Genomic DNA, 14,757 nt, shown 5'->3' on the forward strand with positions numbered 1-14,757 from the left:
CCCAATTTTCCCCCCATATTTCCCACCCCAGTTCCAGCACTCCTGGCGCCTCTCGGACCCCTCAGAGCAGCAAATTCCTCCCAATTTCTCCAAATTTTCTCCAAATTTCCCCCAATTTTTTTTGGTTTTTTTCCAATTTTCCCCATTTTTAACCAATTTTTCTGTTTTTTCCCCCAGCACCAGCTGCAGCACCTGTCCCTGGCCCGCTCCCTCAGTGACCCCGTGGAGCAGCAAATTCCTCCCAATTTCCCCAAATTTTCTCCAAATTTCACCCAATTTTTTTTTGTTTTTTCCCCAAATTTCTCCCAGAAATTCAATGTTTTCCCCATTTTTAACCAATTTCCCTGTTTTTTCCCTCATCCCCAGCTGCAGCACCTGTCCATGGCATACTCCCTCAGTGACCCCGTGGAGCAGCAGCGCGCCTGGGCCACCATGGGCCACACTTTCCTCTTCATGGCCGAAGGCCCCGAAATTCCCGAAATCCCCGAGATTCCCGAATTCCCCAAAATCCCTGAGGAGCCCCAGGAGGCCGAGGGCACCCAGGGAAATTCGGGAATTTCAGGAAATTTTCTAGAAATTTTTGCAATTTTTTAAAATTTTTTTTTGTAATTCCGTGGGGTTTTTGGGATTTTTTGATCATTCCATCGAATTTTTGGGGGGAATTTCACGGGATTTTTTGGGGGGAATTCTGGGAATTTTTTGAGAATTTCCCAATTTTTTTGGGAACTCCATTAAATTTTTTGGGAATTCCCAGGAATTTTTGCTCACTGTTCATTGAGCGATTTTGGGGATTTTGGGAATTTTTTTTATAATTTTTTTCTGAATTTCACGGGATTTTTTTGGGAATTCTGGGAATTTTTTGAACATTTCTCATTTTTTGGGGGGAATTCCCTGGGATTTTTGCTCATTCTCTGTGTTTTCCCTGAAGGTGCTGCTGTCCCTGGGTGATTTCGAGGGCGCCAGGCGGGCGCTGCGCCGGGCACTGAGGCTGGGCCAGCCTGACTGCGCCGACACCCAGAGCGTCCACAGCAGCCTAAGGCACGATCAGTGGCACAAAATGGTACCAAAATACCCTAAAATAGCAAAAAAACGCACTACAATGGGGCTAAAATGGCAAAAAATGGCACTGAATGGGACCAAAATCTTATCTTCATTTTTCTAGTGATAAGACACTTTCAGCCTTCTTTTTATAAGTGTCTAGGATGCTGGTCAGGTTTGACAATAGACCTTCAGGCATGAATTCTTCATCGTCTCTTTCTATTCTTGCATTCTGTTCTTCAAGGTATTTCTAGAAAAGAGGTACAGAGAGCTTTATTAGCTCTGTCATGGCCTGTATTTTACTGATTCTGCTAAAGCATTTTAAGCAGTCATTGCACAGGTTAACTGATTTCAGTTAAACACCTTCCTGAAAGACGCCTCTCAGAAGCAGGTTTAACCTGACAGGATGTTACTGCTGACACTTAACAACCAATTCTGATTATTTACACCAAAGGTTTTGTCAGAAAATTTAACTAGAATCCGCAGGCTTAGTAGCAGCTAAATAACTGATACTTCCTTAGAAAGAGTAAGCTCTAATTTCCAAGTGTTTAACTGCAAAATGTCTCTAGAGAGATTTAATTCTGAATATCAAATTTTAGCTTACCACTATAGATTCTATATGAGTAGCAACTGTTTCTACAAGACGACTCAAGTTAGCATCAATTTTTTTGTTCTCTTCTGTTGTTCTTTGCAAAACAACTTGATATCTAAAAGGTAAAGATACTCAGAAGGTCATGTCCATAATTGGAGAATTCCTGACATTTAAAACAATCACTTCAAGTCTGATTTATCATCACGTTTAGCCATACTTTTTTTTCCATTAGTATTAATTTGAACCAAGTTACAATATATTAATGCTCAACTTAAAGAAAAACCCTTACGCGGAAAACAGGAGTTCTGATACAGCAGACAAATATTTTAGCAAAATACTGTTGAGGAGAAACATCTTTCAGTTGTTAACTTGTGAAATTAACACACTGAGATGGATACCTGATGAAACAACTGTATGTTACATTCCAGAAAATATCTTTATCCTTAAAAACCAAAATAAACAAGGCAGACATGGAAGTTAGGAGCCTTACTCTCTTTCGATATCATGCAATTCAGTTGCAGCTTCACTGAGCCCATCATAGACACCACTCTCAAGTAATTGTTTATGCTTCTTAAACAATTCCCATTCATTTGCATATTTCTTGTCTTCTTCTTCTAACTCCTGTTGTCATAAGGAAGGAGAAGAAAAAAAAATGGCCTCTCTCAAGTATAATTCGGATCTTTTTTTCTTTCTGTTACCTGATTATATCCTAATACTTGAATTCAAAATTCACGCAAATAGTTCCAAGTTCAGAACTGAAAAAAGCCCCAAGGATATCCCTCCCAAACCTAAAGTTTCTGTATCATCCCCATCCCAGAATAAGCCTAACCATCTCTTTATTCCTTTAACCACATTTAAAGGCCTGTGTTGCAGCTACTTTCCCTTCCGAGTTAAAGCTCACAAAGTGTTGTTTACATAGTCTAAATAGCTTAGAAATGGCACATTATGAACAACTGTTTCTAGGTTAAAAAATACAACCACATCTGAGTAAGAAAATAGCTTTTCTTTTTTGTCTGAAAGAGAGTATAATTCCAAATAATCATCTCTTCTAGGAGAATGACACTGTTGATGCTATACAGTCCACAAAACCAAACAAAATTCTGACGTCAACTCAACGTGCAATTTTGGTAGATTACTGAAAAAATCCTTCAAAAATAATTTTAATACTTAAGACTTACAAAAAGCATTTTAAATATTAGAAGAGGAATTAAATGACTAAGCGTCTGGTGGCAAGTGTGTATTTTATGAGCTTAACTTTAGAGAAAAGTATATGCAAGAGCACAGATCAAAAGGTAAATGTCATGTGGTTTTGAAAAATAGAAACTAAATTAATTGCCTTTATAAACCTATATATACACCTGCCTCAGCAGGTATTAGCAGCGAAATAGCCCTGTTTCATGGCTATAGCACAGGAGTTTGGATTTACAGGAGCACATATGGTAAATATTGGTGTAGTTCAAAGAACATTTTTCTGCAGGGCACCACGGCCCCACTAAAGCAGTGTTGTCAGAGAAGTTGGGAGCTACCAAAATAGCCACTCAGTTGTTAACAGAGAGGGTTATGTTTTGTTGCTGAACTGCAAGTGGGGAAAAGAATAGGGACTGCTCCTGTGCTGGCAAAGGAAGCTAAAGGAAGTAACAGTTTGAGATCATTAAAACAATTTAACATGCTTTTGGTCAATGTTTTCCTTTGTTTTTACAGAAGCTGATTAAACATGTTTACTAAAAACTGTAAAAATGTATTTATTATATACAAATCGATTAGACAAGACAGGTTCTGTTGATCCTAAAATTTCCTTCAAGCACATGCCCGGAGACATCGTGAGGGCAGATGATTGTTGCTGCTTTTATTACTGGATGCAGGAATTTATGATTTACAGGATCTGCTACAGTAGGATGCCAGATTCTCTTACAAGAAAGTGAAAATTGATTCAGTTAAGGTGGCAGTCAAATCACTTTTCTGAAAAGAATGAAAAAATCCTCTAAGAGGGAAGGAAGAAGGTAAAGGCAGAAGCCCAAACAAAAATGCAACCCAAAAATTTATCGATAAATACAAAAATTAAGGATAAGGCTATCATTAAGGATAAGTTGTCATCAAGGTGTAAGAAGTTGTACCTTAAGCTTCTGCTGGTAAAGATCATCCAGCTCTTCAGCTTCTTCTGTCAGCATTTTCACACTGCGTTTCTTGTCCTTTAGCATTACATTCACCTAGGACGAAAACATAACCAAGGAAGTATGGTTCAAAAAGAATTCCAACATATAAATCCATGCCATCACAAACCACACCTGGTTAAACAGGTTAAACCATTAAACTAGGCTAGGCTGGGATGGCATTATCTTTCTTCATAGCAGCCTATGTTATGCTTTGTTTTGGATGAGGGGCTAAAACAGTGTTGGTAACACACCAAGTTTTGGCTACTGCTGAATAGCGCTAGCACAGCAGTCCAAGGCTTTCTGTGCTTCCCAGGGCCCCTCACTGAGCAGGGCAGGGACAGGCAAGAGACTGGGAAGGTGCATAGTGAGGCCAGCTGGCCAAGAGGACATTCCATACCGCAGAACACCATGCTCAGGTAGACGAACGAGGAAATAAAATTCTCCTTCTTTCAATCTGTCCCAAATCCAATAGTACTAAAAATCTTCCCGATGACAATTTGTCGGTGATGGTAAGCCACACAATCAACTGGAACGGGCAACTTATTAGAAACAAATACTTCCAATGGTTATGGTCAAGTATATGTAAGCTACATAAACTTTAATTCAGGGAATACACGATATTTCAACCAACAAAGACCTCAGTTCTTAGAAAAACTTTTAGGTTCCATTACAATAAAAGCAGTTTTCTCACAGTTTCTCCCCCTCTACTTGTCCTCAGAAAAACCCCAAGTAATTCAAGAAACCAACCCAACACATCACACTTTAACTATGCAAAAAGTTGAATGAAAGAGGCAGATAAGGTTTTGGGGTTGGTATCTTAGCGTTAATCTTCTTTAACTAACTCACCTGTTCCAAAGTGTCTTCCAGAGTAAATTTCCGTTGAGTGGCTTTACTAATTTCTTCCTCAGTCTCGTTGATGATCTCCATGAGGGGAGCCTGTAATACGTATACAAGAAGATTGAACAAATGCAATTTGCTAATCTGAACCAAGATGCACCCCAGTACATCTTTCCCTTTTATTTTTTTTAGGCTACTGTATTCTCCCATACCAAATCTCTTTCATATACTGCAATGTCATTATGGTGACTCATCACACAAGCTTTTCAATGACATTTCATTGTGAGATTGAGAGACCTTCCCAGCATTCCCAAAGAAACACCTTTTTTTTGTGAGTGCTATCTAAAGCCTTCAGTGTTGATTCTACTTACCATGATCTGAGTTCTGTATTTGACTAGGAAATTTGGTCCTAAATCAGGATTAACGTGCATGGTAAAGTCGTGGCCTTTGGAATTCTCAGCACTTACTGGAATTAATTTCAGCTTTCGAGCCAGTTTATGATACTCTGCCAGTTGCTTTCCAATCTGCTCAGAGGAGAAAAGGGCACAAATCATAGAAGAGATACAAGTGAAAAGATGTGCAAGAAGTATTCATATAGTACTTTAAACAAGTTCCTGAGTTGCTCTCTGTAGCCATAATTCCTTGCTACCCCACAGTATTCAAGAGCTGCATGCAATGCCAGCACAGCAGTTTGCTGCATTAGGTACTGTTTTATGGTTCGTTCAGAGTTTGCACACTGAGGTTTCTTAGTGTCTATGGCTGAGAACACTGAATGCTTTCACCTGTGGTTTTCCGTATTCATCTGCCATAATTTTTCCTGCCTCAAGTTTTTGAGAATTAGCTGATTGGGAACTAAAAATGTGCTGGAAAATAATACTAAACAAATGATCAGTTATAAGGTCAATATGCCTTCTCTCATTAGTTTTGACAGGAAATGCTACACAGCCACACATGCTAACAACAAACTAACTTGAGCATGCCTTTAAACAAAGCTTATTAAATGCTTTAATTTCTAATTAATGAGTGCTATTAAATGCAAACATTAAAGACCCCAGGGGTTTTTTTTCCAGTTTTATATGCTTCATACTTGCACCTGAGGATTTAAGTTGATAAAAGTGCTTGATAAAGGGTGACCCTACCAAACATATTTGAAATTTTTTCTTTAGTTCTCCAATTGGCAAAGCAGAAGCTTTTAAATCCCATCACTTCCAGGACTATATCTTTTCACTCTGTTTGAAGGGATTGAACTTGGCCCTTGAAATATGTTACAACTGCTACACAAAGAACTAATCAGGCCCTAAATGCATGCAAAACTATTGATTCAAATTCACTAGTTTTGCCTTACTTCCTTGCTCTGAAATATTAACATTAGCCTGTAATTTCTTGTGTTATCAAAGCAATGGCATGCTAATGTTATCAAAGCTCTAAATGCTACAGCAGTGACAGCTTACCATGCTTCATATTCTAGACACATCTCTTACGATGCAGGAAAAAAGTACATTTCCACTCAGTGCAAAACAGAAAAAGGGGAAAAAGCGCAACATTTTTCAGAGATACTGTAAACAGAGGCCATTCTTGTCAGTTTTGCCTGGTTAGATACACGTATGGTGGTGTTCGATTATTTAGGAAAGAAATTATCAAGAATCCAATTTTAAGCTTGCATGATGAAAACTGGCAGCCACCTCTGAGTGTTGTGGGGTTTTCACATACCGCGTCTCTCTTCCTAGCATATTTCATCTCTTCATTCCACATCAGTTCTCGTTCTTCTTGCAGCTCCTTATTCAGCTTGTTAATGGTTTGCTGCAGCTCATTTCTCTCGTGATTTATTCTCTCAATGTCTGCAGCTGAGTACTTCTGGTTATCTAAGATGTGCCGGAGCCGGGCATTCTCCCGCTTCGTGGCTTCTACTTCTGCCTCTAAGTACATAAAACATTTGTGAAATGGACATAAAATACCAGCCTATATACATAAACCTCACCTCTGTATTGTATGAGTAAATGACACAGTTATTACATAACATTACCATTTCATTACTCCAGTGTACAGAGAGCTATCAGACAAAAAAAAAAATTTTATTAGCAATCCATTCTGGAAAGTTTATTTGTAGCATCGTGCTACTCCAAGTACCTTGCTCTGCTCTCAAGCTAAGAACTACAATTATTTGAAGACTATTTCTAGCTTCACTGTCCTGACTGTGATCAAGTCCTCCTTACCTGCTGCCTCAACTTCATCATTAACACTTTCCAGTTTTTGATCAAGGATGGATATATGAGATTTCATTTTAGCGAAATAAGCCTGGTAGTTCTGGACGTCTGCTTCAAGGGACGATTTCACATTTCGTAGCGTTGCTATACGATCCTAGGAAATGGGTGAAAAGAACAACCACTCTTAGATAAATATAAAATAATGACTTCACTTTCCAGATAAGACAGTAGAGTAATTGATCAACATCAACAGCACAAATATAGAATAAAGAACTTTAATAATTTTTTATCTCTGTGACAGCTAAGTCCAGTCAGGACACCTTTAAAATAAAAGCAAAGAAGGCTGAAAAGATTCTTGCATTTCAGCATTATGTCTCTCATTTGCATCAGACAGTGCTTTAGACAATTCTTACTACAGGTAGTCCACAACTTAACTCTAATAATACATGGAGGGCAGATGAAACAGGGGCATGGAAAACCAGGAATAAACTCAGCACATTTTGCACAGTTGGCAGGAATTTCAATTTGCCACCTGCACAGCCACTAACCCATTTTTAAACTCAGGATGTATTAAAAGCAGAATCCAGAGTTTCAAGCAAAGTATTTTCCATAAAATATATTTGTTACCACTGAATCCCATGCCTCATATTTGAATACCAACACACTTGAAAAAAATAATGTTGACATTTATATTAAAAAATTTGGTTCAAGTATTTTATTGATATTTCAGTCAATATAAGACCTTATTACCTGTAAATACCTGCACATTATCAAACAAATAGGTACTGAAGATTCCACAGAAAAAAGCCTTGTTCTCTAATAGTATAGAGTCTGTAAAAATCTGGCCTAATTAAAATCTCAAAGCACTGAAATTTTTCCATTTGTTATGTATCATAAGTATCTTCATTCAGAAATGGTCGATATTATAAAATTCAACTCCTCCATAAAAACAGACACAATTTACTAACCTGCTCACTTTCCTTTTCTTTTTCTAGTCTTGCAATCTCTTCTTGAAGTCTTTTGTTCTCAGCTTCTAAACTTTCCATCTGGAATGGATCTACATTAAATAAATCCTCTGTGGGAGAGCAGAAGAGAGACTCGAGTTACAAATTTATCTCAATATCACCACCTATTTTGAGTACCTGAACTTGAGCTTCAGCACAGTAAATACCCATTATCTAGATAATTATTTTTCACTAAAAAATAACTAAAAACAACCAAGAAACTTACCAGAAAAACCTTTCATTAAAATGTAACCAGGCAAAAACCCCAGAAGAAACAAGAAGAGAAATGGGTTTCTCGGTCCTCATGTCAGAAAGAGTTCTCATGCCAAAGTCACTCCCAAGAGGTAAGGGTTTCCAAACTCTCATGCAGCCCACACCACAGGAGAGTGTACAAGTCAGGACTACCTTGTGAAGCTAGAACAAATCAAACTTACTTAACAACCTCTTTCTTATCCATATACTTCCTTGCTTCTTGAGGCATCTTTTCCCCAACTTAATTTGGCTTTGCCAAAAAATGGGATCATTATTTTTTCCCAATATCCAGTAACAGTGTGGTATCTTGTTTCCTCTCCAATTGATGGCCCCAGTTTGCAAACAAAGGGCCCTTAGTCTGGCTTTTCATAGGAGAGCAAAGAAAGTAAGACATGTTTTTCTTCCTTTTCTCACATTGTGTTTGTATTTCTGCAGGTGGTGAAATGAGCGAGTCAAAAAAACCCAATAATTTTCTACCTCCCTGAAGACAAACACAGGTGCATGCTGAATCACATACAGAACCCCAGAACCCTCACAACAGAGTTTGGAACTCTTGCAGACTGCTTTCAGATCTTCAAAAGCTGAACTTTCTTGTCAGCTGTGCATCCTCTGAAAATATTTTTCTTTTTTTTAATTGTTAGCTTTTCCAGACAGAAACAAGAGCCATCTGCATAGATGGAGTTCACATCTGAAGAATTGTATACTGGTTTTCTGTGACAAAGACATTAAAAAATCAGGTGACACAGCTACAGCTGATAGCAGATCATGACCTACCCATCTGTACTGCTCAAAATACACTTAAAAAAGAGAGCATTAAGTTGAAGTAACTGAAACATACTTAGGTGTTTCAGACTCCCTTAGATCACTTTCACTCATAAACTGAACAAACTGATGCTAGGAGAAAGGAAGCCAGTAACACAATTGAATACTTAGAATTTAAAAACTTACTTAATTTTGACTGCACTTCAGCATCCAACTCTTCAAAGGTATCTCTCCCTTTCATGGAAAGATCATAGCACTTCACACAGTAGTCCATGAAAAGCTGAAAGCAATTTAAAAATCTTTCATTTCAACAATTCCAAGACCTGTAAAATATCTGGATAGTCTAAAGCTACTCAATCAGTGGAATTAAACAGACATCAAAAATATCCTTAATGCTTCGATTGTACTTTTGTAAAATTAATTTTTTTTCCTCCCTTTGAACATAGAATGTCAACAGATTATATATTCAGGCAGAAGGAGACAACTATAATTCACACTAAGAAAGGTCTGGAAATCCTGTATTTCTTAAAAAGATATTTAACAAATATTGTAGATAGAATATTTAAGAATTTTTCATCTTGATGCATATGATTCTCTCAGGCTAGTTTATGGAAACTGCAGCTCTGTTTAACAGGCCTTTTCTATAAATATGACCATTAAAATTCAGATCTGCAGGTCTCAAAGTACTCTTATCTAGAATTAAAGAAAGGTTACCCAAAAAGAATTTGCTGGACACTAAGTCACAGATGCTTCAGAAGCAATTACACCAGTATTGTGAATTTTGTATCTATATATATATGCAGAAGTGCCAATGTAGAAGAACGTATTTCGTTTAAAAGCATTGTTAGTTGCCAACCATCATGTTGTAACCTTAGTCCAAAATTATGATTTTACTTTATTTTTGCAATTTCTAATTAAATGTTTTAGCTTATAATGCAACCCTCTCCAAACACCTGCTGTGATTTAACACTGAGTTAAATCTGAGTAGTTCTAATAATCCATGATAAATTAAAAAGAAAGCAAGCTGTTGGATTAAGAGCTCAAATTATACTGCCACCCTATTTTGTGGCTCAGAAATAAAACTTTACAACCAATTTTTACATAGTAAACTGAGTAGATATTGGCACAAGTCACTATATTTAGAATTAAGTCACTGTCTTTATACTGCACTGCAGTTAACCTCAGAGGTCTTGAGAGCTAAAGGAAAATATTTCGGAAACTCTAAAAAAATAAACAGCATAATGATGCCCTTTCTCTACAAAGGACAACGGTATATACTTGCAGAATAAGGTGAATATAAAATAAAGAGAATATTTTGTTTAATACCCAGTCTACACCAATAGACTGATCATCATACCTGCTCAGGAAATAGTTGATCAGGTTTTTTACACAATGCTACTCTACCTCCTAGAAAGCATTGTGAATATAAAAGGGAACAGAATCTATAAATACATGACCCAGCAATCTAAACTGTAATTAAATTGTGTTGTTACAGCACATGGCAAAATCCAGTTAAGCAATTCTGATACTAATTTCCTTTTTATGGTACCTTTTTATGTACAATTCCATCATCTGTCTCTCCTCCCCAGCTCTGTGTGTCATCGAACGATGGTGCATTTTCCCTGATCGCATTGTACAGCTGAAAAGCAGAGGTGCACACAACAAAGAGCAAACATGAAGACATCCATTAGTTTCCATGCTGGTTTTCGTGAAAAGAAGCAGAGTAACACTGGATTAGGATTTCAGCAGGCAGGTTGGAATGAACCTGTGTTGAGCTGACTAAACACACAGGTAAAGAGGCATGAGCTAGACAGTCAACACTGCCAAATTCTCTCGTGTCTTTTGAGCAGAAAAGGACAGGGTTTTCCTGGGCACTCAATTCAGCAGTGGTCAACTTCTGTCACAGATGCCAAATTTTGCTCAGTCCTGAGTTGGCAGCAACAACTGTTAGGACTACTAAAAAACCCAAACAAACCAAACAAAACCAAGATTAAATAAAAAACACCCCACTCAAACCAAAAACTTGCCACTCTGTATCAGAATCACAGAACATTTGAATCATTTCAATTGAAAATCCCATCCTTAGATTTCAAATTTAGGGGAGAATGGCAGATGTCACAACATTTGCGCTGGAGATACACGTTCCATTCGGTGATTATACTCATTAACTTCTCACGTTTATTGTATGTACAGATCAGCATTTTGCCACCTCCTTTTATACATTAATTTATCCAGTGCATACATGTAAAGAAAAAACCCTATCATAATATAACATGAAAAGCTCACTTTAAAAGTTACCAAAACATTAGGCCAAGGGTCAGCTCCCAGATGACAGCTAAGAACATATATGTTTACATATATGTTAAACAAAGATTTGTAGAAAATATGTACTGAATCTGTATTGAAACTAACATTCCAGCCTGGAAAGTGAAAATATTTATCTTAAGACAAACATTACCTTGACACAATCAATTAACCAAATCAAAGCTGCCACAATCTGAGGCCAGGTTCGTGGTGCTCCCACAGCGTACATGGAGTTTTTTGACAGAGCAAAGGGGTACCTGTACGGCCAAAGAAGATACACTTTTAATAGCTGTGGCAGACAGTGATGAAAACAAACCAGCACATTTTGAAAACAAAGCAGCATGTTTTTCTATGTAGATGAAAGCACAGAAGGAAGAGCAAACTCAATTCTACTGTACTTCAAAGGAAATTAGTTGAGTTCTGACAGTACGATTCTATTCAATTATCATGGGTTTCTCATTTTGCAACTCATGGAATAACATGGCCTGAAAGGGACCTGTAAGGATCTACAAATCCAACTCCCTGCTCCTCATAGGACTGCCTACAACTAAACCATATGATCCAGAGTGTCATCCAGATGCTCCTTGAGCTCCCAAAACTTCAAGTGACTTGTCAGAATTAGTCATTTTATCCAGAATTACACCCCTGGTGCAGCAGAGTGGAATCCTTTTCAACATTTTAAGCTATATCAGCAGTTTCAAATGTTATAGATTAAAACAAAACTTTATTAAAATGCTGAGAAGTGTGCAAAAAAGATTTGCACCTACATTTAAGGAGCCCTGGCACTCTGACACCATCATGGGTATACAGTCCCTGTTTTTTTTTTTAAATGAGACTGAAAATTCACTGTTATCAAGAGGCAGAGGATTTTCTTTCCAAGACAATGTTGGGGCATTAATGATTTCAAACACTGAACAAATTCAGCAGTAAACCACTCAGCTACTTAGTGTTTTTCTCCCCTCAACAGTAATTTTGTTATTTCCACATTCTGCTTTGAAGGCAGAATGAGAAAAATTGCAGGAAAACATATTTTAAACTAAATTAAATTTGTTTAAACTAAAATTAAATTGTCTTGATCCAAAATTCTGGAAATTTTAGTTCTTAGATTCTAACAAAATGAACAGAAAGGCCTGTAAAAGAAAATTGTGCCTTGTCCTCCAAAGTTCTATACAAATAATCAATTAAATTTTACATGACAAAGCAAGATTCCCAGAGCTTATAGTTCTGTAAATTCAAATATAAAATGTATAGCAGATGCTGAAAATCAGAGAGTAAACCTAGAGTTAAACAAAAGTGAAACAAAACAATCACAACATTGTACTTTTAGAGTCTCATCTGAATAAATAAACCTATCCATTCCGCCCAACTATCAATGCAGAATTCTTAGCTTTTAAATTTCTAGCCATAGCATATCTATTCAGCCCAGGAGACTAACAATAATCATCTTACCCAAGGGCTTTGAAAATTTTGGGAATTTCCTCTTCAAATTTTGAGTCAGGCAGTTCATAAGAAGGGCAGAGGAATTTGTAGATAAAGGTGAAGATCTTTAAAAAGTCCTTAACTGATGGAGATTGTAGTGATTTCACGGAAACATCGTGGGCATAAGCATTCTCAACAAGGAACTGTGCAAAAGAAACACGGAATACCAGTCACTAAATAAAATTTATAGTTGAAACCAAGGGAAATAACCACTTTGCCTAGCACATTTTACACCTCATAACATACATGCAGAACAAGTTCATATGTTACCTCATAAAGCTTTTGGATACATTGTTGGATGAATGTCTTGTCATGAAGGGGCCTGGGATCCTTTATCTTTTTTGTCCCAAACACACCGTACAGGCTGCTGCTTGACCCTCCAGCCCCGCTCGCGCTAGGGACAGACAATGAATACAGGTCTTGTGACAATACATAGAAAGAAGAACTCTCTTCATGTTTAAGGCACAACTGCTAGCTTTATGTTTTCTTTCCATTTGTTATACAAAGTGATACTTGAAGTTTTCTCTTTGTTTAAGGTCATTGGAAAAACATCATCACCCTGGAAGTCACAATGCCATAAGTACAACAAAGATTACTGCATCCTAGATGAATACTTTCTTCATTTTATTGAAATAAATAAACTTTTAGAGAGCAGAAAAATATCCCAAAGATGAAAAAAAATAATGTTGGTGACTGTAAATAAACTCTAAAAATATTTAAGGAATATTTAAAAGGAATAACCCCTGCAACAATGGGGTACTATCAAGAAGATACCCATAACACAGAAAGTCATGAGCTAAGTAGAAAGATTATAGAGTTTTGGAAAGTTTGTATCTTAGAGAGAGGAAACTAATGCAGAGTATACTTCAGATGTCTTTCTTCCTTAAACAAGAAAATGTATTGAGATACTCTTAAGGTCTGCAGTGCACATCATTCCCAAAAGAAAAAAAAAAAAGCAACTCCCAAAGCAATTCCTGCTCCAGAGCATTATTGTTTAGCGACCAAGGACTGGAGGAAGGCAGACCTGAAGGTCTGCTTGCCTCAGATCCATCATTCCCTATAGTGAAAATCTGTCAAGAAAGAAAAATACCAAAATTAGAGGACCATTTTTGTTTTAATGTACAGTGCAGACAACAAAAGCTATCCATACCTGTTCCCCAAACAGCTGGCTTTTCCTTCTGAAGCTACAGATGTAGGTTTGCTCATGCTCAGCTTCTCAAAGGTGCTTCTGTCCTTCCTGAGGAGCAGAAAAAGATTCAAGTGACTACTACTACCAATTCATACAAGAGCTATAGTAAGTAGCTCTTATAGTACAGGACTGTAAATAGAATCTAAAATATTTAAGGAATATTTAAAAGGAATAGACATAGGAATAGACCCCAGCATAGACCATACATAGCTCATACAAGAGTGATACAAACAGTCATATATTCCTAAGCGCCTTCATCCCCCAACATCTTAGAAAGGTTAACTGATGCATCCAGCTATCTCCTCAGAAACATGTAACAAAGTGTTACAATTTGAAACATGACACAAGTACACAGAAAGGAAGTATTTTTGCAAAACTGGAGCACATGTGCAAACACCCTTGGCTGTAGGGAGCCTTCTTCTCACTGTCTTGTTTTTTTCCCCTCAGTTGCTACTCACACTCAAACACACTATGATAAATCTCTTCAGAATTAGTTTTATATACTTATTTTTAGCAACATGACCAGCCAGACTTACAGCTGAGGTGTCTGAAGATCCGTCTTGTTGGTGTCCTGCACTCTCAGTGCCATCTTAGATTGTCGACTGCTGCTTCCAGCAATACTCGAGCTTCCACTCATTGTGACTGCTGTAAACCACAATCCCTCAGTATTCCAGCAGTATCAGAAAATCCAGGACCTAAGGGTATTTTCTTTTCTAAATGCCACAATGATTTTCCAAAGGCTCAGAATAAACAAGTAGACCTGTACATTGGACCAAAAAAAAAAAAAAAAACCCAAAAAAAAGAAGAAAGAAAAAAAATTATGTTAGACTCCACAAATACATAAGAGCAGCCACAGCCCTTTAAATCAACCATTTTATTGATAAAAAGTGTTATTGTTCCTTCCAAACCTACTGTTTTGCCTTTCTTTATATTTGGTCATTTC

At 37.2% G+C, this 14,757-nt stretch overlaps 1 protein-coding gene across 1 annotated transcript; it reads right to left on the reverse strand.

The window, feature by feature from the left end:
• Positions 1 to 1,150: 1,150 nt before the first annotated feature.
• On the reverse strand, positions 1,151 to 14,451 carry LOC128949276 (kinetochore protein NDC80 homolog). The gene is made up of 16 exons (XM_054294136.1): positions 14,351 to 14,451; positions 13,776 to 13,862; positions 12,896 to 13,019; positions 12,596 to 12,768; positions 11,301 to 11,403; positions 10,392 to 10,481; positions 9,029 to 9,122; positions 7,793 to 7,899; positions 6,834 to 6,978; positions 6,331 to 6,536; positions 4,992 to 5,144; positions 4,630 to 4,719; positions 3,745 to 3,837; positions 2,121 to 2,251; positions 1,643 to 1,745; positions 1,151 to 1,288 (listed from the first exon to the last, which is right to left on the reverse strand). The coding sequence occupies exons 1-16, from the start codon at positions 14,449 to 14,451 to the stop codon at positions 1,151 to 1,153; spliced, it is 1,938 nt and encodes a 645-aa protein (XP_054150111.1).
• Positions 14,452 to 14,757: the final 306 nt, after the last annotated feature.

Source organism: Melozone crissalis, unplaced genomic scaffold (assembly GCF_028551555.1).
Source record: "Melozone crissalis strain CALT ecotype California unplaced genomic scaffold, PUWL_Pcris_2 ptg000212l_1, whole genome shotgun sequence".
In the NCBI taxonomy this organism is placed as follows: Eukaryota; Metazoa; Chordata; class Aves; order Passeriformes; family Passerellidae; genus Melozone; species Melozone crissalis.

What these genes read in the sequence shown, in the direction of transcription:
- LOC128949276 (XM_054294136.1), bottom strand. Translation starts at nt 14,451, where the DNA reads ATGAGTGGAAGCTCGAGTATTGCTGGAAGCAGCAGTCGACAATCTAAG. An exon ending in GCCAGCTGTTTGGGGAACAG is followed by an intron (nt 13,020 to 13,775) that starts GTATGGATAGCT and finishes GTCTGTCCCTAG; the next exon opens with CGCGAGCGGGGCTGGAGGGT. An exon ending in TTGCATGATATCGAAAGAGA is followed by an intron (nt 1,746 to 2,120) that starts GTAAGGCTCCTA and finishes TTTACCTTTTAG; the next exon opens with ATATCAAGTTGTTTTGCAAA.